The sequence below is a fragment of the Pongo pygmaeus genome, chromosome 16 (assembly GCF_028885625.2).
Source record: "Pongo pygmaeus isolate AG05252 chromosome 16, NHGRI_mPonPyg2-v2.0_pri, whole genome shotgun sequence".
Classification (NCBI taxonomy): domain Eukaryota; kingdom Metazoa; phylum Chordata; class Mammalia; order Primates; family Hominidae; genus Pongo; species Pongo pygmaeus.
The window spans coordinates 45439533-45462485 of record NC_072389.2 but is presented as its reverse complement, the minus strand read 5'-3'; the positions used below and the strand labels follow the sequence as shown (position 1 = coordinate 45462485).

The 22953-nt window shown below is 54.4% G+C and overlaps 1 protein-coding gene across 6 annotated transcripts in view; it reads right to left on the bottom strand.

Annotated features, from left to right (window-relative positions):
* PAK6 (p21 (RAC1) activated kinase 6) overlaps positions 1–22953 on the bottom strand; it is a 38876-nt gene that overhangs the window by 1819 nt on the left and 14104 nt on the right. For all 6 annotated transcript variants that reach the window (XM_054450699.1, XM_054450700.1, XM_054450704.2 and 3 more), the window contains 8 exons: positions 22839–22950; positions 10645–10853; positions 9155–9808; positions 2921–3418; positions 2643–2776; positions 2172–2298; positions 1968–2093; positions 1368–1502 (listed from right to left, as the gene is read on the bottom strand). In XM_054450699.1, the coding sequence (XP_054306674.1) occupies positions 1368–1502; positions 1968–2093; positions 2172–2298; positions 2643–2776; positions 2921–3418; positions 9155–9808; positions 10645–10848 (1878 nt within the window). In that variant the 5' untranslated portion in view covers positions 10849–10853; positions 22839–22950. The remainder of the gene's footprint in view (positions 1–1367; positions 1503–1967; positions 2094–2171; positions 2299–2642; positions 2777–2920; positions 3419–9154; positions 9809–10644; positions 10854–22838; positions 22951–22953) is intronic.

The window sequence follows — 22953 nt, the reverse complement described above, 5'->3', positions numbered from 1 at the left end:
TCAGTTTTCTCATCTGTAAAATGGACTAGTGATAAAGTATGCTTGCCCTGTCTGCCACATGGGGCTTTCGAGATTTTAAAAACAGGTCGCCGGGCACGGTGGCTCACGCCTGTAATCCCAGCACTTTGGGAGTCCAAGTTGGGCAGATTACGAGGTCAGGAGTTCGTAGACCAGCCTGACCAACATGGCAAAACCCCATCTCTACTAAAAATACAAAAATTAGCTGGGCATGGTGGCACGTGCCTGTAATCCCAGCTACTCAGGAGGCTGAGGCAGGAGAATTGCTTGAACCCAGGAGGCGGAGTTGCAGTGAGCTGAGATCGCACCACTGCATTCCAGCCTGAGCAACAGAGAGAGACTCCATCTCAAAAAAAAAAAAACAAAAAACAACAGAAACAAACAGGTCAAGGATGAGGATGTGCTCTGAAAAACAGAAAATAAAGTGAGACCTGAAAAGGAAGATTTCTTTGTTGCTCTAGGCCTTAGAGTCTAAGGCAAGGGCTTATCTTGGTTCATTTTGAGCCAGTATCCTGGGATGAGGCTGAGTCTTGGGCAAAAGGCTACATCCTCTGAGGAATTAGCCAACTGGAGATCTTTATATGCTAATTTTGGGGTTAGCGGTGCGGGCTCCAAGGACCAGTTGTCTTGGAAGATGTTTCCTGTTGGTCCTGCCATCCAGCTTTGTGCTGGGGCCAACAGAACTCTTTTTTTTTTTGGCTATTTTAGAGGCGAGGCTTCAGCCCTCTGAGGCATTTCTTGCTTTGGCCACCAGATGGCGGTGCCACTTAGCAGTCCGGTGCTGACCTGTCAGCAGGGGGCGTCCACAGCAAGGCCTGCGGGGTTGGGGCGGATTTGGCAAAAAGGGTTACATGTATACACTTCCATGCACTTATACTGGCTTTAAGGGGAACGCTGTGGCTTAGCTGTGTCGGGGTGTGCAACGATGGAGCATGAGCCGACTCGCCGTGATAGACAGGGACATCGAATCATGGTATGGATCTCCCGACACGGGTTAGAAGGGTTTGTGCTCAGTGAAGCTTCTCCGGATCCCTCCCTGGACAGCAGGGATTGCTGGTGTCCTGGCTTTCCCTGCTCACGGGCCCCACTGGGCTTCCGACCCGTGCCTGCCAAGCAGCAACCCTCCTGCCACAGCCGTGGGAGGCGACTTGTTGGAGCGCACATGCGAACTTGTGTGTAGATGCGGCTCCACACCCAGGTGCAGGTTTTGTGTGGAGAAAGAGGAGCCTTTTCCAGGAGCCCAGACCAAGTGGCTTCAGTGGAAGGGAGATGCTGGGAGCCCAAGTTCTGGTCCCCTTGCCTCAGGAGGAATGGGGTCTGCGAAGTCGCACCCTTGTGTGCCAACTGACCTTGTGAGAGTTTTTCAGCTTGGGTGGGGGGCTGTCCCGGAGCCTCTTCATGGCTTGCACTGGGGAGTCACTGAAGTACGGTGGCTCCCCATCCACCATCTCAATCACCATGATGCCCAGAGACCAGATATCCACCTGCAGGAGGAAAACGTCCCTGACCCCATGGCCAGACCCTGGCCCCTTAGTAGCCGCGTTCTGGTGGCGGCAGCGGTGGAGGGGGGACAGCTGGCCCCAGCTCTCCTTGGTGGGTCTGTCTCCTTCCTCCCCTGGTCACCTGCCCTGTGGCCAGTTACTGCCTGCATGAGTGACCACTGCCTATAGGGACACAGCTGTCAGTCACTCAGAGAAAGGCCATCATCCATGGGAGGCCCGGACATACCCCATTCTGCCCTTGAGCTGAGGAAAGCACTTGCAGGACTCGTTCCTGGCAGCAAAGTCATTGGGTGAGAGCAGCCCCATCGAAAGGGGGAAGGGTGTTGACTAGGTGGGACTCTGAAAACCAGGGCTGCTTTTGGTAAGATCACTGAAGGGGCCACAGCAGAAGAGCTGCCAGTTGCCAAATTGCTTTTGGGACGTCTGGGGGGTGGAGGGAACGGTTACCTCGGTGGCATACAAAGACCTGGAGATCACTTCAGGAGCCATCCAGTAGGGGGTTCCCACCAGGGACTTCCTCTTAGGGACGTCTTTGCTGATCTGAGCACAGAATCCGAAGTCTGAGAGCTTCACCTGCGGTTGAAAGGGGAGTGAGTGGTGGACCAGGAGGAAGTGGGAGCGTGGCTGTGCCAGGGACAGGATGGGACCTACCCTGCCATCGAGGGTCAGCAGGATGGAGTCACTCTTGATGTCCCGGTGGATGACACCCTGAGCATGCAGGTAGGCCAGAGCCTGCAGCACAGCCTCACACACAGTGGCGATCTGCTCCTCATTCAGCCTGGACAGGAAGGTGGGGCCAGCCGATGGAAGAGAACGTTAGCTCTGGCAGGTCGTGGGGTGGCTGAGCAGAGTAGGAGTCCCTGGTGCTAGGCCCCACGGCTCCCAGGCAATGTTTGGCAGCGCAGTCAGGCCATAGCCCTGGTGAAAACTGGGGCCTGAGCCTTGGCTAGAAGCCATCCTTCTCTTCTCGACTCCCAAGAACCCTGGGTCTCAGTTACCCCAGCAGGCAGGGGAGCCCAGGCATCCCAAGTCTTCTGGGCCACAGGCAGAAGACCACATTGCCCTGGCAGGGCCATGGTGAGGGCAGCCTGCACTCAGGGCCCAGCCCTCCCAGCTGCCCACCTGACTTGGGAGACGATGTCTGTGAGGGCTCCTCCCTGCAGGAACTCCATGAGCACCCACAGCTCCTCACCCACCAGGTAGCTCTTGTACATCTCCACCACGTTGAAGTGCTGGTAGTCCCGCATGATCACCACCTGGGGGCAGGCGGGGGCCTGAGTGCCAGGCACAGTGCCCAGACGCATGGCCACCCACTGCCCCTGCTCACAGATGTCCAGCCTGGCTGGCTGCTCACTGCCCATCCCCGACGCCCCCGTCTGTGTCCCACCCTGTCCTCCCACCTCGTTGAAGAGCAGCTCCCTGCGCTGCTGCTTCCTGAGGTCCATCATCTTGACGGCCACCTGGCGGCCCGAGTGCTTCTCTCGGGCCAAGCAGACGATGCCGGTGGAGCCCTCGCCAATCTTCACGTAGCTGTCCAGCAGCAGCCGGGGGTCACCCTGGTCCACCACCATCCTGAGCGCAGCCTTGAATTGCTCATGTGTCACAACACCTGTGTCCTCACCAGCCAGGGCGCCCTTGGCAACCGTGGGGTCCTGGGGCAGGTACAGGTTGCTGGTGCTGATCTGGGCGTGCCAGGTGCGGGGGGAACCCGCTGGGGAAGACCGGCCTGGAAGCTGGCCTGTGGCCGGGGCTGTGCGGAGGGACTTCTGGGGGCTGCTGGTATCTGAAGTGGTCAGAGGGCTGAAGGTCCCCACCGGCTGGTCCGAGGGCAAGGACTGGGCCTTGGCCACCAGGCTTGGGGGGTTGTCTTTCTGCGGCGGTCGGAAAGAGGAGTTGGGCTGCAGGGACAAAGCAAAAGGAAGGGGCAGGGCTGTGGGAGCATTTGGAATAACCTTCCCGGAGGCAGGGGCTGGCCGCCGTGACCTCTGGACTCTGGCAGGGTCAGGCGGGGTATCAGATCAAACTAGGGAGGTGCTCTGAGCAAAGATTTTCAGACAGAGCTGAAGCCCAGCCACAGTCCTGTGCCAGCAGCCCCCCGCAGGGCGCCAAGCTGGGCAGGCCCAAGACAGCTCCTTACACTTGCTCTGCTGCACCTGGGAAGACAGAGAAGGCCAACTCCCCGCCGGGTCCTGCGCTGGGTATTTCTTCCTGGGCGATTGGCAGCCAGACCCCAGGGAGGCTGCCATAAGGCAGATTCTTCCTCTGAGCTCAGAGGCTGCTTGAAGAATCTGGGTCAGAGGCATTCTTCACTCCCAAGGCTCCCCCACCCCAGGACCCATGGGGGCAGAAGAGGCCTGGCAGTGGGGTGGGGAGCAGTGGGCAACTGTGTCTCCACTCCCTGAACCAAGGCAGGGGAGCCACACCTGGGGCCCGATAGCCCTGCTTGTGCCTGCAGCAGGGAGTTTGCGAATCTGTGCTGGGAGGTTATGTCCCTGACAGAGGACCACAGAGGTATGTCACCATCTGAGGGGTTCTCAGGTGTCTCCCCTGGGCTGGGAATCTGGTGCCAGAGAGATCTGGAGTTAGGAGGGTAGGTCCAGCCAAACCCAAGCCTTGAGGCCAGCGATGGGGAGATGTCTTAAGGACCCCCTAAAGGAGTCCTTCCACTTCCTCCCTGGCATGAAACTCCTGGCTAAGGAGCCCCCGGGAGGGAGGAGAAGGTAGGGGGCCTATCCTCATTGGCTCTGGCGGGGAGGGAGGGAGGGAAGGTGGAGCTGAGGGGCAGCCTGGGCCCCCGGTGAGCCCTGCTCAGGCCCAGCCCTGGAAGCCTGCGAGGCTTCTTGCTTTTCCGAGCCCAAGCCCTCCTGCTCTTTCTGACAGGAAAGGTGCCCGCCCATCTTTGGGTTCTCCCCAAGGAGCAGTGATATGCACCATGACCCCTCCCGGGGATTACGTGTTTTTAAAGGGCACCTGGAGAGGGATGCTTCAGGAACTGCAGAAAAAGCCTTCTAGGAACTTCTCCAAACCCATCATGTAAGCCATTGTCTTAGGTGCCTAGTGGGTCCTGGTCCTGATCCCATAGCTGAAACAACTTACAGGAAATCTCAAGCAGTAAGTTTGGGCTGGGATGCTTGCTCAGGGACCCCAAACCCCAAATCTGGGCCTTCGGCCCCACCAGAGTCTTTTCAGTGTCTTTAGCAACCCCCACTCCCTTCTTTCCCCTACCCCCCGCAGCTTCAGGGCTTCCACTCTCTAGCCAAGTCCCTGGCCTGCTTAGGGTGGAATAGGCACTCCTGCTGGCCGACAGCCACACTGGGGCAGACTTCTGCCACCCCCACACCAGCCTGCCCACCCGAGTGTGTGCTCGACCTTCACAAGAAAGAAGCTAGAAATCCTCCCAGGACTGCCTGGACTCACCCCATCCCTGATGAGTGCATTTGGACAGTAAACATTCTCCCATGTCCTCGCCAGCACCTGACTGTCACCATCCACTGTGACACTGTGACACTGTCACCATCCACTGTGTAGTGGAGCAGTGGGACTCCTGGACTGGGCTGTCAGGACCTGGGGCCCAGCCCTGGTCTGCTCTGCCCTGTGATGAGCCTTAGGCAAGTCATCTTCTCTGAGCCCCAGTCTCCACTACAATGCAGGGACGTGCGCGGTGATCTGGGGAGCTAGATAAACTGCAGACTTCCCGCCTCAGAGCCTGATTCGGTGGGAGCCTAGAGCAGAGACTCTGCATTTGAACAAGGTCCCTGGGTCCTAGGAGGCCCATGGAACATACTTTGAGAAGCTCTGCATGAGTGGGCAGTATGATCTTATGGCCTCAGGGAGCCTCTGGGAGGGCTGTGAGGGGGTGGAGGGAGCATGGCCATGACTGAGGCTGTGATGCCAGGTCCTGGGAACAGAGGGTCCATGAAACGTCACCAGGCAGGGACAGGGAGGGAAGTGGGGCAGGGCTCGCTGCATCACACAGTCAACCTGTAGAAAGGCTCGGAGCTCTAAGGAGGCTGCCTGCTGGCCTCAGTGTGGACTTAACTCAGAAAACATGCTCTCCAGGCACCCGTCCATGTGGGTCGGGGCAGAAGCTTGGGGACCACCTAAAGCTCCTCTTGAGGTGGCTCTGATGACCTCTCATCCTGAAGCTCCTAAGAAAGGCTGTAAAATGAGATCATTCCCCTCCTGGCCTCCAGGGCTTCTGCATGGGCCAGCTCTTCTCTGAGGATGTGTGGGTACCACGTGGACAGGCTGAGGTAGGGGTTTCTTCCCTGTCTCCATGGGCCAGGTCCCTGTGCTGCTGCTGCTGCTGCAGGTGCTGGCTGGGCTCAGGGTGGAGCCTGCGTCTGGAGGCTGGGGGAGGGATGGCCCAGCCAGGAGCCCAGCACAAGCAGAGTCTGGGACACAGGCTGGGGAGGCTGGGGAGCTGGCTTGGTCTTCAGCCTGGCAAGGTCTGGTCCCTAGCATCCTTTCGTTGGCTTCACTGCCTGTCTCCACAGGGAGGGAGCTTTTATCAATGTAATCACGAGCAAGGACCAGATGAAACTTGTGAGGCCACACAAGAAAGGGAAAGGGGGACACGACAATGGAATTAATTAATTGTTACGGGCTCTGGATTAATACTGAAGTTACTCATGTGATAGACCTCTTGGGAAGAAAGCTACTAGAAGAGTCATGCATACATTTACAGCAATGCCTCATTTCCCACCCTGAGCCATGGCTCCCCAGCTGTGGGCTTAGGGGGCTGTACCTTAAGTATCCTAAAGGGGAGAGGCCATGGCATAATATTTTTAAAAATAATAAAGCCGGCCTGGCATGGTGGCTCAGGCACCTGTAATCCCAGCACTTTGGGAGGCCAAGGCAGGTGGATCACTTGAGGTCAGGAGTTCGAGACCAGTCTGGCCAACATGGTGAAACCCCATCTCTTCTAAAAATATAAAAATTAGCTGGGTATGGTGGAACGCCCCTGTAATCCCAGCTACTTGGGAGGCTGAGGTGGGAGGATCACTTGAACCCAGGAGGTGGAGGTTGCAGTGAGCCAAGATTGTGCCATTGCACTCCAGCCTGGGCGACAGAGGGAGACGCCATCTCAAATACTACTAATAAAACCATTTATTGAGGGCCTATCACTTTGACAAGTGTTTTCAATGTACTATCTCATGTAATCCTCGTAACCCTGTGGGTTGTTTGGTTGTCCTGTAGGCACTGGAACCCGCAGGACGCCCGTGGCTGCTGACTCCCATGCTGCAATCCCGCTGGTGCCATGTATCCTTGACATATATCGGAGTACACGGTAGGTGCTTAACCAGTGTTTGCCCTTCTGACTCTAAGTGGAACATGTCTAATCCCTGCAAGCTCCTGACAAACTGTCTTGCCTCTTTGGCCTCTGTGACCCCACGCCCTGTCTTCCTGTGCTCTTTAGCTAGAGTGACTCCAGGCCTTACTGCCTGGGGCTAGGTACAGGAGCCCTGGAGTCTATACTCGGACCCTCCTGCAGCCATGCCTGGCACAGTGCATGGCGTCTGTGGCCTAACTGCTGTTATGGAAGCTGCTGCGAGTGTCCAGAGTCAGCCCCAGTGCCAAGGGCTGCTGGCTTGATCTGGGAGCTCCTGGGGTAGGTGGTGGAGGAGGAGGAGGAAGGCTGATGCTCCCCATCTGTTATTGAATTTGCTTAAGGCAGTGTTTCTTAATGGGGGTGCTCAAGTGACATTTGGCAATGTCTGGAGGCATTTTTGGTTATTCCAACCGGGGGTACCACCAGCTTCTAGTGAGTAGAGGCCAGGGAGGCTGCTACAGTGCAAGGAGAGCCCACCACAAAGGTTGGACTGACCTGAGCGTCTGCAGTGAGGACGCTGAGAAGCCCCGGCCCGGAGCAGCTCGGGGGGTCTCAGCTTGCCATCGAGAGGCTTGGCTTCAGAGTAGAAATCTTGAAAGATGTGTCTGAGTTGTCCAGAAGGAAACCACTCCCCTGGATTTGGAAGTATGGTGTTGCTGAACTCAAGATAACTACCGCCTGCTCCCACAAGTATGGGGGCATACCATCATACCCAGCAGCAGTGGCCCATAGTGAGTACTCAGTACATTGTGCAGGGATGGACAGGCCTCTCCCCCTGCTGTGGGGTGCTGGCAGGAGCCCAGAAAGATGCAAACGAGTGCCCAGCCCAATGTTGACAATCCCTTTCTCCAAATCCCTGAGGCCTCCCAGCAGGACTCCTGAGAGACAGAGGGAGGTCAGGCTCCGATTCTCACCTTCCCAGCAGGGTGCATTGTCCTGATCTTACATTGGTTTTCTGGCTGAGTCTCCCCAGGGGCACAGCCTTCCAGACACCCTGCAGCTCACACATGCTCATGTTCCTCTCACAGATACATGAAGCCACAACCCGTGGGGATCCCAACCCACTGTCCTTTAACCTAGTAGGGGACTGGAGTGCACAAAGCCCAGAACTTTCTCTTTTTTTTTTTTTTTTTTTTTGAGACGGAGTCTCACTCTGTCTGTTGCCCAGGCTGGAGTGCAGTGGCGTGATCTCAGCTCACTGCAAACTCCGCCTCCCGGGTTTACACCATTCTCCTGCCTCAGCCTCCTGAGTAGCTGGGACTACAGGCACCCGCCACCGCGCCCGGCTAATTTTTTTTGTATTTTTAGTAGAGACAGGGTTTCACCGTGTTAGCCAGGATGGTCTCAATCTCCTGACCTCGTGATCCGTCCACCTCGGCCTCCCAAAGTGCTGGGATTACAGGCGTGCGCCACCGTGTGCGGCCGCCCAGAACTTTCTCTGAGTACCTCAGCTGGCAGGCAGTGACCCAGAGAGGTTGTAGTCCAGGTCATCCCCAAACCCACACCCTGTGCAGGCTGGGCCACACTCACCCCACTGATGACAGGGGAGTACCCAAGCTTGTCTTAAAGCCCTCCCAGGAGGGAGGGGAGGCTCCATTACCCATGCCACTGTCAGCAGCCGTTTCTTAGGCCTGCCTTTGACCCTCCCAGGAAGGAGCTAAAGAACAAGTGGCTGCTGTGCTTGTAAAGCCTTCATACGCAAGAGTCATGAGCCAAGAGGGCCCGGGCCGGACAGGCAGCCCCAGAGCACTCCCCACCTTCCTTCTCTGACTCACTCTCCATCATGCCTGGGGGTGTCTCACCCTCTCTCTGTCAGTCTCCTCCTCTGCCAAACGGGACAAGAGGTTACTGTCACTATCGACAGGATGCTGGAGGGCCTGGAAGAAGCAAAAAGGTGCTCCACTCTGCCTGCCAAGAAATGTCACCACGGGGGCTCCCTTCACCCTTTCCTTTCTCACAAGAAAAATGTGCGTCTGAAGCAGTCACATATGCCACAAGTCGGCCTCCTGCTGCCCCTGGACTAGGCAAATCCAGCTTTTCCTATGGCCACACACTCGGGAACAAATAATGACAGAAATGGGAAACAACACAACAGCCACAGAGAAAAGAAGGAAAGGAAGGGAGGGAAGGAGGAGGCGAGCCACTCTCCTTAGAGAAGAGGTTACGGTGCACATTTCTGCCGCCTTAGGTGGAAGCAGTCCAGGGAGCCTCTTTGCAAGTCCTCCAAGGGGAAGGCTAGGCAAGGCCTGGGTCCCTACACCCACTCCCCAGTGGACACCTGAAGGCCAGGCTCCTGACTTACCTTGCTCTGTGGTGGAGGGCCTGGCTTGCTGCTGCTTGGAGGCGCCGTGGCAGCAGTGGACAGGAACATGCTTCGGAATAGCCTGCGCTTCAGGCTGCTCTCCCGGGTCTTAGGGCTAGGGCTGCCTTCCCCACCTGGCCTGCCTGTGGCTGAGCCCACCAGGCAGGACTGTGGCCGGGCCTCCTCAGAGCCATGCTTGGCAGCCTTCATTCCACGCCTATTGGTGCCCGTGGGGGGCGAGGCTCCTGGTGGGGAGCTCTGCAGGCAGGCACCCAGCTGCAGACAGCGCTGCGAGGCACCCTGAAACTCGGCGGGGCCCAGGGACTGTGCCTTTGCAGCCAGCCCATTGGGCAGGACCCGTGGGCTCTGTGGCTCGGGCCACGGCATCTGCTTGTGGCCTGCTGGTGTGCCCCCGTTGCAGCTGAGGTAGAGGCCATGGGGGTCAGTGCGCTCAGACTGGGGGCTCTGGAGGTACATGTCTGGGTCGGTGGCCCAGTGCTCATCCCCCAGCAGCCCCAGGGACTGTGCCCGCCGCCGGCTGGTGGGGCTGCGGCCACGCAGGGTGTTGGAGCTGATGACTGACAACTTCTGGATGTCGTTGAGCAGCCCCGAGATATAGCCATCCATGGGCATCGTGCTGCCCCGCACCACTGTCTGTAGGGGGAAGAGAAAAGAGTGTGTGGGAGCTGCCTGATTGTGGCAGGGAGGGGCGGCCGGGAGATCAGGGTCCTCCCTGGGGAGGACCACCTAAGGACCTTCCCTGCTGTGTCATCCACCCATTAATTTTTCCATAATTTATCAGGGCCCACCGTGGGTCCCGCCTGTGCTGGATGCAGGGATGCGGGGAGAAGGCCCAGCATCAGCAGAGCAGATGGCGAGTGCCATGGGGCTGCATCCAGCATGCCCAGGGTTGTGGTCGGCTGGGCCAGGGAGCTGGAGCTCAGGGGGCGGGGCTCCATTCTCTAGCTCCACGGGTGGCTGGGAGAGATGTGCCCAGCCCTCTGAGGAAAAGAGATCAGGCCAGGGGGCTCCTCCACACACACTGGCTTCGCAGCCTCCAAACCCTGATAGGGACCCTGACCCCAACTTCTACCAGGCTCTTGGGTCTACTAGTCCTGACCCTCACAACTAAAATTCTCCTGGTCTGGGAGAGTCCTCAGTCCCTATGGGGCTGCAGGTCCAAATATTGAATGGGACATGTCCTAAAAGACTATTCGTTGTCATCTGAAATACAAATGCAATAGAGCATCTTACATTTTCATGTGCTGAATCTGGCAACCCCACCACCCTGCAGAGAGGGTCTCCCTAACCTCCTTCGCCCTGGCTTACCCAGGGAGAGAATGGCAGGCTGACATGCAGGGAGTTAAAACAGCTGGTTAACTGATAGCTGTGAAGTAGGTGGTTCCTCCAGGGGCCTTTCTGAGGTTTAGCCAGGCATGGTTGTCTGAGTACTGGGAGAGGCTGAACCTCACCCCTGCCTGCCCCCTTACCTTCATGGGCTGGAGCTGCACCCGTGTGATTCGCGAAGGGTCCACCACGGGCTTGGGGCGCCGCAGTGTGTCCAGGATGTTCTGCCATTGTGGGGGGAGGCCCACAAACTTGCCTTCTTTGGGGTCGAAGGAGGTGTGGACACGGTGCTGGAAGTTCTGTGGCGCTGAGATCTCAGGGCGTTTCTTCTTTTTCTTGCGGAACATGGTCCCTGTAAGGGCAGAGTCAGGTTGAGCTCCTGCCCGGGAAAGAGGGATGGCTGCAGCAGGGGCTGGGGCACCAGGTTCAGGGCTCCCTCCCCTCCCCCAGCACAGCTCCCCTAGAAGCCTAGGGCTTCCCTCCACCTCCATCTCTGTTTCCTCAGGGAAATGGCTGGCTCCCAGCAGGACAGTCCCAGAAACAACAAACGTGCCATAAATAAGCCAATGCAGACTATAAACAAGGAAAAGAGGTGTCTTCTTGTCTGTGCCAAGTCCCCTGCGGAGCAGGCAGACTGTGGGGGTGTGTTTTTATAAAATCCAAAGCCCATTACAAGTATCATTCCACTGTCTGTCAACGAATTTTAAAAATGGGGAAAGAGGGAGGAAAGTTAGCAAGCTTGTTTTATGAAACGAGTATGACCTTGATTCTTAAAACCAGATAAGGAGAGTACAAGAAAAGGAAAATTTGACTCAATATCATTTAGGAACATAATTATGAAAATCTTAAAACTATCGAATTGAATCCAACAGTATATTAAAGTTATTTTTTTGTTGGCTTTTTTTTTTATTACAACTCAGCTTTGTCCCAGGATGGTTGAACCTGTTAATATGATACATTAATAAAAAGCCAACCAGCTGACCACAGACATGCCACCCAGTCTGGGACTATTATGTATCAGGGAGCCCCCAAAGGGCCTTCATGGTTACCACGCGCTTTACCTCAATTCCAGAAAGGCCCTGAGCCAAGAGGATAGCCTGGGGTGGGTGAGGGGCAGCTAACTTAGGGGTAAAGCTCTCCAGAGAAGGCAGAGAGCACCACCTCCCTTTGACACTCTTCTCTCTGGTGTTGGAGCTCTATGTAAAACGTCACCTGGGCCGGGCATGGTGGTTCATGCCTGTAATCCTAGCACTCTGGGAGGCCGAGGCGGGTGGATCACCTGAGGTTAGGAGTTTGAGACCAGCTTGGCCAACATGGTGAAAACCTGTCTTGACTAAAAATACAAAGAAATTAGCCGGGCCTGGTGGCACGTGCCTGTAGTCCCGGATACCCGTGGGGTTGAGGGAGGAGAATCGCTTGAACCCAGGAGGCTGAGGCTGCAGTGAGCCGAGATTGCACCACTGCACTCCAGCCTGGGCAACAGAGTGAGAGACTGTCTCAAAAAACAAACAAACAATAAAACACTTAACCTGCAATGAAGCCTGTGTCCTGTGCCTTGCTGATTCTGGCTTTGCCTAAGGTCGTGCCGAGCTGCATCCACAGAAGTGACACAGGCTTGCAATGGATAGCATGGGTAGATCTGAGGGGGGGGAACTGGGGGCCTGGGAAGGGGAGGGACACTTCCAAAGGTTTGCTCTAGTTTTGCCTTCAGGGGAGCCTGGGACCTGGGATCACATGTTGATGGCAGACAGGGCCAGGGCTGCCGCTTGAATGCTTTTGGAGCTGAAGAGGCTCAGAACAGCTCACTGGGTTCTTATGTATCTGAAAAGGTCACTTCCAGGCTTCAAGAAACAAACTGAAACATAATTCTTGAACTGAAAGCTTGGATTACTCATCCACCCGAAGATCTGGAGTGCAGGGCCGTCGTGTTCTCTTTTGGCTCTTGCTCTGGAAACAGCATTTTCCTAGTCATTTTGGCAGGTTCTGAAGGAGGTCGCAGATCTGGGAGGCAGCTGGCAGAAAGGCAGGGACCCTGGACAGCCAGTGGTTCCCCACTAGGAATTCACCATGCATGACTCCAATATCAGAGCCCACGTCACATCTCAATATCAGCCATGCTGCTGGGTCTTGAGGTTCGGGAGTCCACCAAACACTCCCTAGAGGCAGAGCCACATGTGCGGGACCCTTACAGACCAAGCCCTTTGGAATAAAATAACCTGTGTGAGTTGCAGATGAGTTGTAGGGAGTCTCCCACTAATTTGGAGAGATTTTGAACAAGTAACTGAAATGATCTGAGCCAGGGGGGTTAATGAAAGACAGCTCATAGGGTTTAGGGTGTGTGAAGTAAGCAGAGTCCCCATACATGATGGCTGTTTCTCTTGTGATGTCACCTCTCTTTGAATCCCTGTCTTGAAGCTCAGGCCCTCCAGACACTGGCACTTGGGCAGATACAAGTCTGGGAGTAACACCAAACCACTTTCTGCTCAGACTTACCGGTCAAAGGGGTCATGCCTGATGTCAGGGGTCTGGGACCTGGGGACCTCGCCATATATACATCATAGTTTGGTAAAATTTGTCCTCCTCCCTTTTGGCCTTTGCCTTTTTTTTTTTTTGAGAAGGAGTCTTGCCGCCCTGTCGCCCAGACTGGAGTGTAGTGGCACCATCTGGGCTCACTGCAACCTCCACCTCCTGGGTTCAAGTGATTCTCTTGCCTCAGCCTCCTGAATAGCTGAGATTACAGGCATCCACCAACATACCCGGCTAATTTTTGTATTTTTAGTAGAGATGGGATTTCACCACGTTGGCCAGGCTGGTCTCGAACTTCTGACTTCAAATGATCCACCTGCCTTGGTCTCCCAAAGTGCTGGGATTACAGCCTTTGCCTTTTGCTACAGAAGAGTCTTTATTCAGCAGGTCTATTCCCCCAGTCCCTTGGATAGACCTGCTATCCCTGGATTAGTTGAGCTGCCTGTTTTGCCCTCCTCCCTAGCTCTGTGAAGTCTTCTGGAGGTGCAGGGACGCAGACTGCAGCTGAAGAAGAGCTGGTGAATCCGCCCCCCACCACCCACCCCAGAACACCCCTCTCCCCAACTCCCCTGCTCCACCCAAGCGCTCAGCTTTTGCTGTGGGGATGCACGGGGAGAGCATCTTTAGCAAATGGTCTCTGACTCTGGGAGCCTCTCCTGAGTCCATTCTAATAGTGAGCCATTCTGGAACAAGTTCTTCCCAGAGGCAGCAGGGAGGCTGGAGAAGAAAGAAGGACAGCCCAGAGGGTGTCTCAGGGCCAGGAGTGGTGATGGTGAGGGTGGGAGTTTGCAGAAGCAATCAGCTGAGCTCAGGCTTTGGGGGCAAGGGAGTAGAGCTTTAGAAACCAGAGGCCATTACTTAGCTCTGGAAAATCAACCAATCAACCACCTAAAGGGAGGCAGCTAGGACTCATCTGAAATTTGGTGAGGCCAACACTGCGTGGGACAACATGACTGTGTAAGTAGAAAATGTGGGAGAATCTACATAAAACTGGGATTAAGGGAGTGAATTTAAAAGGTCCCTGATTCAAGGTCAATATATATATATATATATATATATATTTTTTTTTTGAGATGGAGTCTCGCTATCTTGCCCAGGCTGGAGTGCAGTGGTGTGATCTCAGCTCACTGCAATCTCCGCCTCCCGGGTTCAAGTGATTCTCCTGCCTTAGCATCCCGAGTAGCTGGGACTACAGGCGCGCGCCATCACGCCCAGCTAATTTTTGTATTTTTAGTAGAGATGGGGTTTCACCATGTTGGCCAGGATGGTCTCGATCTCTTGACTTTGTGATCCACCCGCCTCAGCCTCCCAACGTGCTGGGATTACAGGCATGAGCCACCGTGCCCAGGCTCAAGGTCAATATTTTAAAAAATCAACTGGATTTCTACATACCAGTAACAACATGAAATTTTTAAAAAGGGCCGGGCACGGTGGCTCACGCCTGTAATCCCAGCACTTTGGGAGGCCGAGGCGGGCGGATCACGAGGTCAGGAGATAGAGATCATCCTGGCTGACACGGTGAAACCCCGACTCTACTAAAAATACAAAACATTAGCCGGGCATGGTGGCAGACACCTGTAGTCCCAGCTACTCAGGAGGCTGAGGCAGGAGATTGCCGTGAACCTGGGAGGCGGAGCTTGCAGTGAGCCGAGATCGGGCCACTGCACTCCAGCCTGGGCGACACAGCGAGACTCTGTCTCAAAAAAAAAAAAAATGAAATTTTTTAAAAGGTATCATTTTACATTAAAAATACAAAATATCTAGAATAAATCTAACAAAAAGATGTACAAAGTCCTTATATTGGAAAATACAAAACATTATTAAAGATATTAAAGAATGTTCATAGATGAGAAGGTTCAATACTGTAAAGATGTCAATTATTCCCAAGTTAACCTGCAGATTTATTTAAATCTCAAACAAAATCCCAGCATATTTCCTTTGGTAGAAATTGATGAACTGATTCTAAAATGTATACAGAAACATAAAGAACCAGGAATAGCCAAGACAATCTTAATGAACGAAGTTGGAGGATTATACTAAATAGATATTAAGATTTATTAGAAAGCTACAATAATTAATTTAGTATGGAATTGGCAAAAAGATTGACAAATAGACCAATGGAACAGAAGAGAGAATCCAAAAATAGACCCACTCTTATGAGGTCGTTTGATTAATGACAAAGGTGACCCTGCGACATGCTGGGGGAATGGATGATGTTTTTAATAAATGTAGCTGAAGTAATTTGATATCTGCATGGAAAAAAAATGAACCCAGAAGAATGAGCTCATATCATACTCCAAAATTATGCAGACAGATCACAGACCTCAATGTGAAAGGTAAAATAATAAAGCTGGTGGGAGTGACGGCAGGCACCCGTAGCCTGGCTGTCACCTCCCTCAGGTCCAGTGTGGTCATTATGAGGGGCCCGGTTTGGTGGGCTCTCCTGGATCCCATGACCTGCTGGGGCCTAAACCTGTCCACACTCATGGGTCCCAGACACAAATTAAACTATCAAGGCTTACTTTGCCCAAAGTGGAATTCTTGATGATATAGATTAGGGGTAGGGGATTTTTAAAGATTTTGCCTATGGTAATTTGTCAATGCAGTGTGAATACAATGGCTATTTGAAGGAAATACATCAAAATATTAGTTGACCCATTTACCTGGTGGGGCTACAGGTGATCTCCTTCTATTCTAGCTTTCTATTCTTTTTCTAAGTTTTCCTTAAAGACGACGGATTGCTTCTCTAAAAAAAAAACAATTTTTTTTTTTTTGAGACAGAGTTTCACTCTGTTGCCCAGGCTGGAGTACAGTGGTGCGATCTTGGCTCACTGCAACCTCTGCCTTCCAGGTTCAAGTGATTCTCCTGCCTCAGCCTCCCAAGTAGCTGAGACTACAGGTGTGCACCACCACGTCCGGCCAATTTTTGTATTTTTAGTAGAGATAGGGTTTCACCATGTTGGCTGGGCTGGTCTTGAACTCCTGACCTCAGGTGATCCACCCACCTTCAGCCTCCCAAAGTGCTGGGATTACAGGCGTGAGCCACCGCGTCTGGCCAAAACCAAAATATTTTTAAATACAGAGAAGAGTGATCCATGGAGACTGAGTGCCTGAGACATTCGCCCACCTGAATGGGACCAGTGTTGCCCTGGTCATCGCGAGTGAATCACCCAGGACAAAACGTGCCCTGCCTCGCCCCAGCATCAGGCTGTGTCCTCAGAGCATGCCCACCCGGTCAGCCAGGGCCTCCGCTTGCCATTTCCAGGGCTCCTTTTCCCATCCATGTCTCCAAGGCCACTGGGCTGAGGGAGGTGGGTGCTGCACCAGCCATGGGGCCCCAAGGTTAAGTCAAACAGGCCATGCCAGCTGTTACTGTCGCCACTCTAGCATCTCCATCTGCGCGTAATTCATCTAGAAGAGGAGCTTTCCTCCAAGAAGACACCAGAAGGAGGAAGGAGTGGGACTCCCCCTCAGAGAGCCAGACCCTGCCATTTCTCCTGCCTAGCTTGAAAGAAGTGATGTGAGCCTAAGACCCTGAAGTGGAAACAAGCAGAACGGGCTGGCCAGCTCGGGCACAGCTCCAGCCCCTCCTGGCTGACACTTCGCCTTAACACAGGGGAGGGAGGCCACACTGAAGATTCCACCTCAGGCTGGAAAGGCACTGCCGTGTGTGAGGACTGCTTTGAACTTTTCTCTTCTGGATGTCTGCAGACATCTTCCTGCTGGCTGACCCATGACTGCATCAGAGGGGATGCCCTAGGCCTGGAAGGGAAGGGTCCAGCCCAAACCAGTTCAAGAAGGAAGCTCCCCTGCTGTGGGGCTTCCTCCAGCCGGAGCCTGGCCAGTAGGGGCCGACAGTTCCTGGCACAGGCTTTCTGGAGGAAATACTGCTACCCCCAGTAAACCTGAGGGCAGAGCTGGTGGACAGTTGAGGGAGCTATGTACCTGGGGTCACTGAGGAGTGGGACAGTGGTGTTGGAGGAGCAGCAGTCTCAGACACAGAAAGAGAAGAAACTTTTCTTGAGCACCTATTATGTGCTAAGCCCCTTCCGAGGGTTAGCTCATTTAACCCTCACAGCAACCCTGAGAGAAGGAATTGTTATCCACAAATCCAGATGAGGCTCAAATAGCTTGCCTGAGGCCGCAGAACCAGGAAATGACTGAGTTGAGGTTTGAACCCAGATCTGATTCCAGAGCCCCTGCTCCATCCACCATGCTTACCCCGGACTGAGTCGGCTGTGGTTCTTCTCCCTCCCTGGAGGTCTTTATGAACAGAAACGGGCGAGATATGCGTGAGGTGTGTAGGACAGGGCTGGCCCCTCCAGGGAAGAAGCCTGCTAAATTCTTTCCTGGGCTGACCTGTGAGTCAGAGGCCAGGGGGCCTGGGGCTGTCCTAACTTGCCGGCTGACCCTTACCTTGCAAGGAACCAGGTGTTTTTCTACCCAGCAAGGGGTGAGTAAAATGTTTCCAAGAGGTCATGGTGGGGGCTGTGATGGTCAGGGCCTGGCATCTAGGAAAAGCCACAGAAACAGCAGGTGTGTGTTCTGTCCAGCACAGGATGCGTCCACAGCCGCTCTGTAGGGGCTCAGCCTGAAGCCAGGCAACCCACAGGCTTGGCTTGAGGAGGGGGTGTGTAAGTTTTGTGTCGGGTGCTACTGTTCCACAGAGACAAGGGGATTCCCAGAGCATGGCTCTGAGGCTTGGCTGGTCTAGTGTCCACAGCTGAGAAAAGCAGCTGCACTGTGGGTGGGCCACCCTCCCCAACAACGTCTCCTCCCTGGAGAGGAGACATCCATGGGCCGGGCCCTGGGATGCCAGGGCCACCAGAGTCATCAGGGCCCCACAAATGCAGGGTGGCACTATAGAGGATGAGTCTGCCTTTAAACCTCAAGCCAGAGCAGGGGCATTCAAATGAGCGTTGCTGTGCGAGGCAGACCCCTTGGGAATGTACCTGCCTGTTTCAAACATGCTCTGGTATTTCCAGAACTTCTCTTTGGGAACTGCCTTTGGGGCCGTTGTGAGCCCACCTCAGCTGTCCTCCTAACCCGTCACCCCGCTTTTCACCAGAAGTGGTGGTATCCCACGTGGTCACCCACCTGAACCTCCAGACCTGGCCTAGAGTGAGTTTGGGCTGTTTGCACATATTGAGTCCCTTTCAAGGAAAGGACACAGGCCAGCGAAGGGATTCACAAGAACGCGCTGAGGCTGGGAAGCTGGCTTCCAGAAAGTGAGTCTAAAGGAGTTTGTGAGGCTGGGAAGCTGGCTTCCAGAAAGTGAGTCTAAAGGGGTTTGCAGCCACCTGGAGGGGTCAGCATGGGGTTGGTTGTGTAAGCGCTGGGATTGCTGGGAAGCTGTTAGAAATGAAGCTAGTGGAATTCCCTGCCATTTCCGGGTGACTGGGAAGAGAGGAGGCCGCTGCCTAGTGGGCCAGCTCCTGGGTTGCTCGAGGTGCCAGGGAGTGAGAGGGGGGTGGCATGCCCAGGCTTCTCACAGAGAGGCTCAGGGTCTGCTTATCAGGGCTCAAGTCCTGGGCCACAAGGCCGAGCGCTGGCTCAGCGTGGACCTTGGGCTTGGTGTTCCTAAGTCCCGGCTTGTGACCTTGGCCTACTCGCCTTCTGTAGGCCTCGGCATTTTTGTAGGTGACAAGGGATGGATTAATTCACCTCTGCCAGCTTCTCCAGGCACAGTGAGGGGGAGCATCTGTTCCTGCTCACGGAGGAGCTTTGGATAGTTCTCATGGTCGTCGCTCAGGAAGAGCCTAGCGTAAGTCCTAAGTAGCAGGCTCCGGGCTGAGCATTTCACACATGTGATCTCCTTGCCATAAGCCTGTGAGGTAGCACTAGTACTGTCTCCATTATGCAGAGAAGGAGAGACTAAGTGACTCGTACAAGCCGAGAGGCAAAGAAGGGGCAGACATGAGTCTGACCCAGGACCTGATGTGAACTTGGCTGCAGTGGCCGTCTGCTCCTGCCACCACCCTCTGTTATTCTCAGGCCCACCCGAGACACTTTGGGGAAGGGCCTATCCTAGAATCACAGCCCCAAGACAGAGGTGAGCCCCCTGAGTGCTACAAAACTTAGGAAACTACTCTACTACCATCACCAACCTGTCAGAGTGGCCTCCAGACGACCCTGTCACCTCCAGGGCTGGGCCCTGATGTGCTGAGACCTGCAGCAGGGTTTCTTGACTTCTTTGTAACCCCCTTTGGGAACTGTCATCCCACACACATTCTGACAGGTGACAGGCCTCACCTGACCCCTTGGCTGAGAATTACCGTGAACAGAAGACAGCCTTTCACTGGAATATTCTCATTGGCCAGAAGGATTTTTCTCAAACTTTACTTTCAGAAGTTTGTTTCAAAAAAAAAATTTTTTTTAGAGACAGAGTCTCGCTCAGTCGCCCAGGCTGAAATGCAGTGGCGCGATCAGAGCTTACTGCAGCCTCGAACTTCTGGCGTCAACCCACCCTCCCACCTCAGTCACTTGAGTGGTTAGGACTAGAGGAGCATACCACCGTGCCCAGCTGGGAAATTATACTATTCCTTTATTCAGAAAGTAACTATTATGGACCTACTCTACTCCAGGCTCTGGGGACCATGGTAAACGAGAGGAAATCCTCGCTCCTGTGTGGTTTAGTTTGCTTCTTCCAAACAGGTGTTGCTCTAGGCCATCCTTCTGCAGCCAGAAGAGATGGTAATGCAAGATCTGTGGGACTCCTGACGGGGTCTGACCTTCCCCTTGGCCCAAATTTCAGTCCCTCTGGCATTCCCAACAGGAGGCTGCCCGCACTCTGCTAGAACTCATTCAGCGATGAAAAGCTCCCCCTGCAGCCCCTGCCTTCTGTCCCCTCTGTCCCCTCGCTGATCCTTGTGTGGAGCTGAACTCTGTCTCACCTCAGCCTCTACTGGGGTCTGAGTCTGCCACCTGCTCCTCTTCACGTGACTCGAGAGTCAGGAGAGGCGGCACCCCAGCACCCTATCCTGGCCCCCAAAATACATGGGGGAAGGAAATTTCATCTGCTTTTCTGCTCAGCTGTCACCTGCAGGGGAGGAGGGTCCTAGATGCAGGTTGTGGCCCTCATGTGGATACCTACAAGATTCAGACAACCTGCTCAGGGTCAGTGTGCTGAAGTGTGGAGCGGCCCCAGGAGGATGAGCAGGACCCTGAAGCTCTGCTGTCCCACTTGAGGGACCCAGAGAGATGCAGCGTGGGCCAGGGCAGACAGCATGACATGCGACCTGGCAAAATGTTTGGGCTCCCTGCCTTTGTCACCATTCCCATACCACTGGCCCCAGTGAATCCCCAGGGGAGAGATAATGGGCTGCTGTTTAAAAGAATACAATAATACAGCTCGTTCAGTCACTTGTGTCAACACTCCAGCTGAATGAGAGGCTGAAGAGCAGGCCGGCCAGCCAAGGAAGGTCAATATTGACTCAGGCCCTCCTCCTGGGCCCAGTTTCAGCCTGCATGGACAGTGCTGCGGTCCAGCAGCAGCTCAGGCTATACCAGCCCTCTGACCTCCGTTTACTGTACCTTGAATCCCAACCCTTGCCTATCCTCTCCTGCTGCACAGCACTGGGCTTTCCTAGGCGTGCGGTTATTTCTAAGGCAAGACCTGAAGAATGGCTTCCTGGGAGGGCTGCAAGCCAGGGACCCTCTCACTACCCTAGATTCTTTTTTTTTTTTTTTTTTTTTTGAGACGGAGTCTTGCTCTGTCGCCCAGGCTGGAGTGCAGTGGCACGATCTCGGCTCACTGCAAGCTCCGCCTCCCGGGTTCACACCATTCTCCTGCCTCAGCCTCACGAGTAGCTGGGACTACCACCGTGCCCGGCTAATTTTTTTTGTATTTTTAGTAGAGATGGGGTTTCACCGTGGTCTTGATCTCCTGACCTCGTGATCCGCCCACCTTGGCCTCCCAAAGTGCTGGGATTACAGGCGTGAGCCACCGCGCCCGGCCTACCCTAGATTCTCAACAGCCTCTGCACACAGAGGTCTGAGTCCTTAGCATAGGGTCCTCAATGCCTAGCTAGAAGGAACCTCTGGCATCCCTAATCACAAGATTGCCTTTTTTTCTACAGCTCTTAACTTTCCAGACCTCTATTTCACCTCCTTACTTTACACTCACAACACCACTGTGAGTTGGGCTGAACCTGCTTTGCTGGGCCCATTTTAAAGACAGCAGGGAGCTGGAGAGAGGAGGAGGAGGTAAGAAAAGAAAGGTATGCTTATAAAGTGCCTACCACATGGAGAGACTGTGCTAGGTGCTTTTTATTAGTGCATCTAATGGCTAATTGTAGCTACTGTGAGCTCTGTTTTACAGATGAAGAAACTGAGGCTCAGAGAGAAGTAATTGTCCAAGACAGTAAGTGTGGAGCTGGGATTCAAAGTCAGATCTCTCCGACTCCAAACTCCAGGCTCATCCACAATGCCCAGTGCCCAGAGAAGTCAAATGACCTGCCCTGGATCACACAGCTATGCAGAGCAGAGATGGGACTGGAAGCTCAAGCCAGAGGCTCCCTCTGTTCCAGGCAACATTTGAAGTTCCAGGGTCACCCATGAACACATGAACATGTGTGATGTGCAGGGGGCGCTGCTGTTTCTGATGCCCAAGCCAGATCCTCTTCCAGAAATGGCCCCTTCCCTGGGTCACCATGAGGTCCAGAGACCCTGAATTAGGGTCTCTCACTACTCGCCCTCCAAGGACCCCTACCTTTACTTTATTCCTATTGCTTTGCTCTAATACCCTCTGACAATAGCTTGCCAAACAGCCAGACTGCCCTCAAAGCTCTCCAGGATGGGAGAACTTGGAGTGGTTTAGCCCTTCCCAACATAGCAGCTGGAGGCTGATGAGGCAGTTACTCCCCACAACCGCCTTATGAAGAGGAAGGCATTCGCATTCCCATTTTACAGATGAGGCCATTTATAAGTTTGTAGAGAAGTGAAGCAACTTGTCTAAGGAGTCAAAGGCAAAGTCTGGATGGATTCAAACCCCACTCTCTTCGGTTCCAAATGTGTCTTCGGCCACTGTCCTATATACTATGGAGGAGAATTCACGGCATTGCAGGCTGAACCTCACCTTGCATGGAACCAGGCGTTTTTTTACCCAGTGTGGCAACCTGTGCCACACTGGCCACCAAAAACGAGCATGGACAAAGACCTGAGCCCCTCTGCCCCCTTCACCCAGAAAAACAAGTCAGAAAAGCCCCCAAAAAACCACCAGAATGGGGCAAGATACAGAAAATGCAACCTACACCCTGGGAGCTCTTCATAGCTTAGCCTCCAGTGCTCCTAGCAGCACCTACACTCCAGATCGGATGCCACCTGAGCAGGTCTGGAGATCTGGGGAATGAGCGGTGGGCTGGGATGTGTGGAGCGGCAGCTTCACCTGTGACTCCTGCAGGAGTCTCCCGCGGCTGCCTCCCACCCTATCCTGCACAGCCACTGGGCCTGCCACCACCCTTCCTGTTTGGGAACCTCTTCCCCGGCATGAATTCCCTGCACTCTGCCACGGTGACACCCTCACCCAGGACAGGCATCAGACCTGAAGATGGGCCCGGGGGCAGGGCGGGCCATTTGAGGTCTTGACGTCTACCAGCCTACCGTGGGGCCATGGGGCAAAGTGGTGTAAGTGACTTAACATGCACCCACTAAGGATCGAGAGACAGCACCTGGAAGGGACCACCTCCGCTGCCTTGCGGTACCAAGGAGGAGCCAGCCCAGGAGGGCCACCTGCCTGCCCACTGTCCCTCCCTGCCTGCTCTTCGAAATGGGTTTAGAAGGCTCTAGGGCCGGGGGCCGCTCGCTCACTCACCTTCCGGCGCCTTCCGCCTCTTCCTTGCGACTCCTCACCCGCACTGGGCCGCTCTCTTAGGCGCTGAGGAGAGGGAAGACCTGGGACCTTGCTGGGCCAGTCCTCCGCAGGCCTG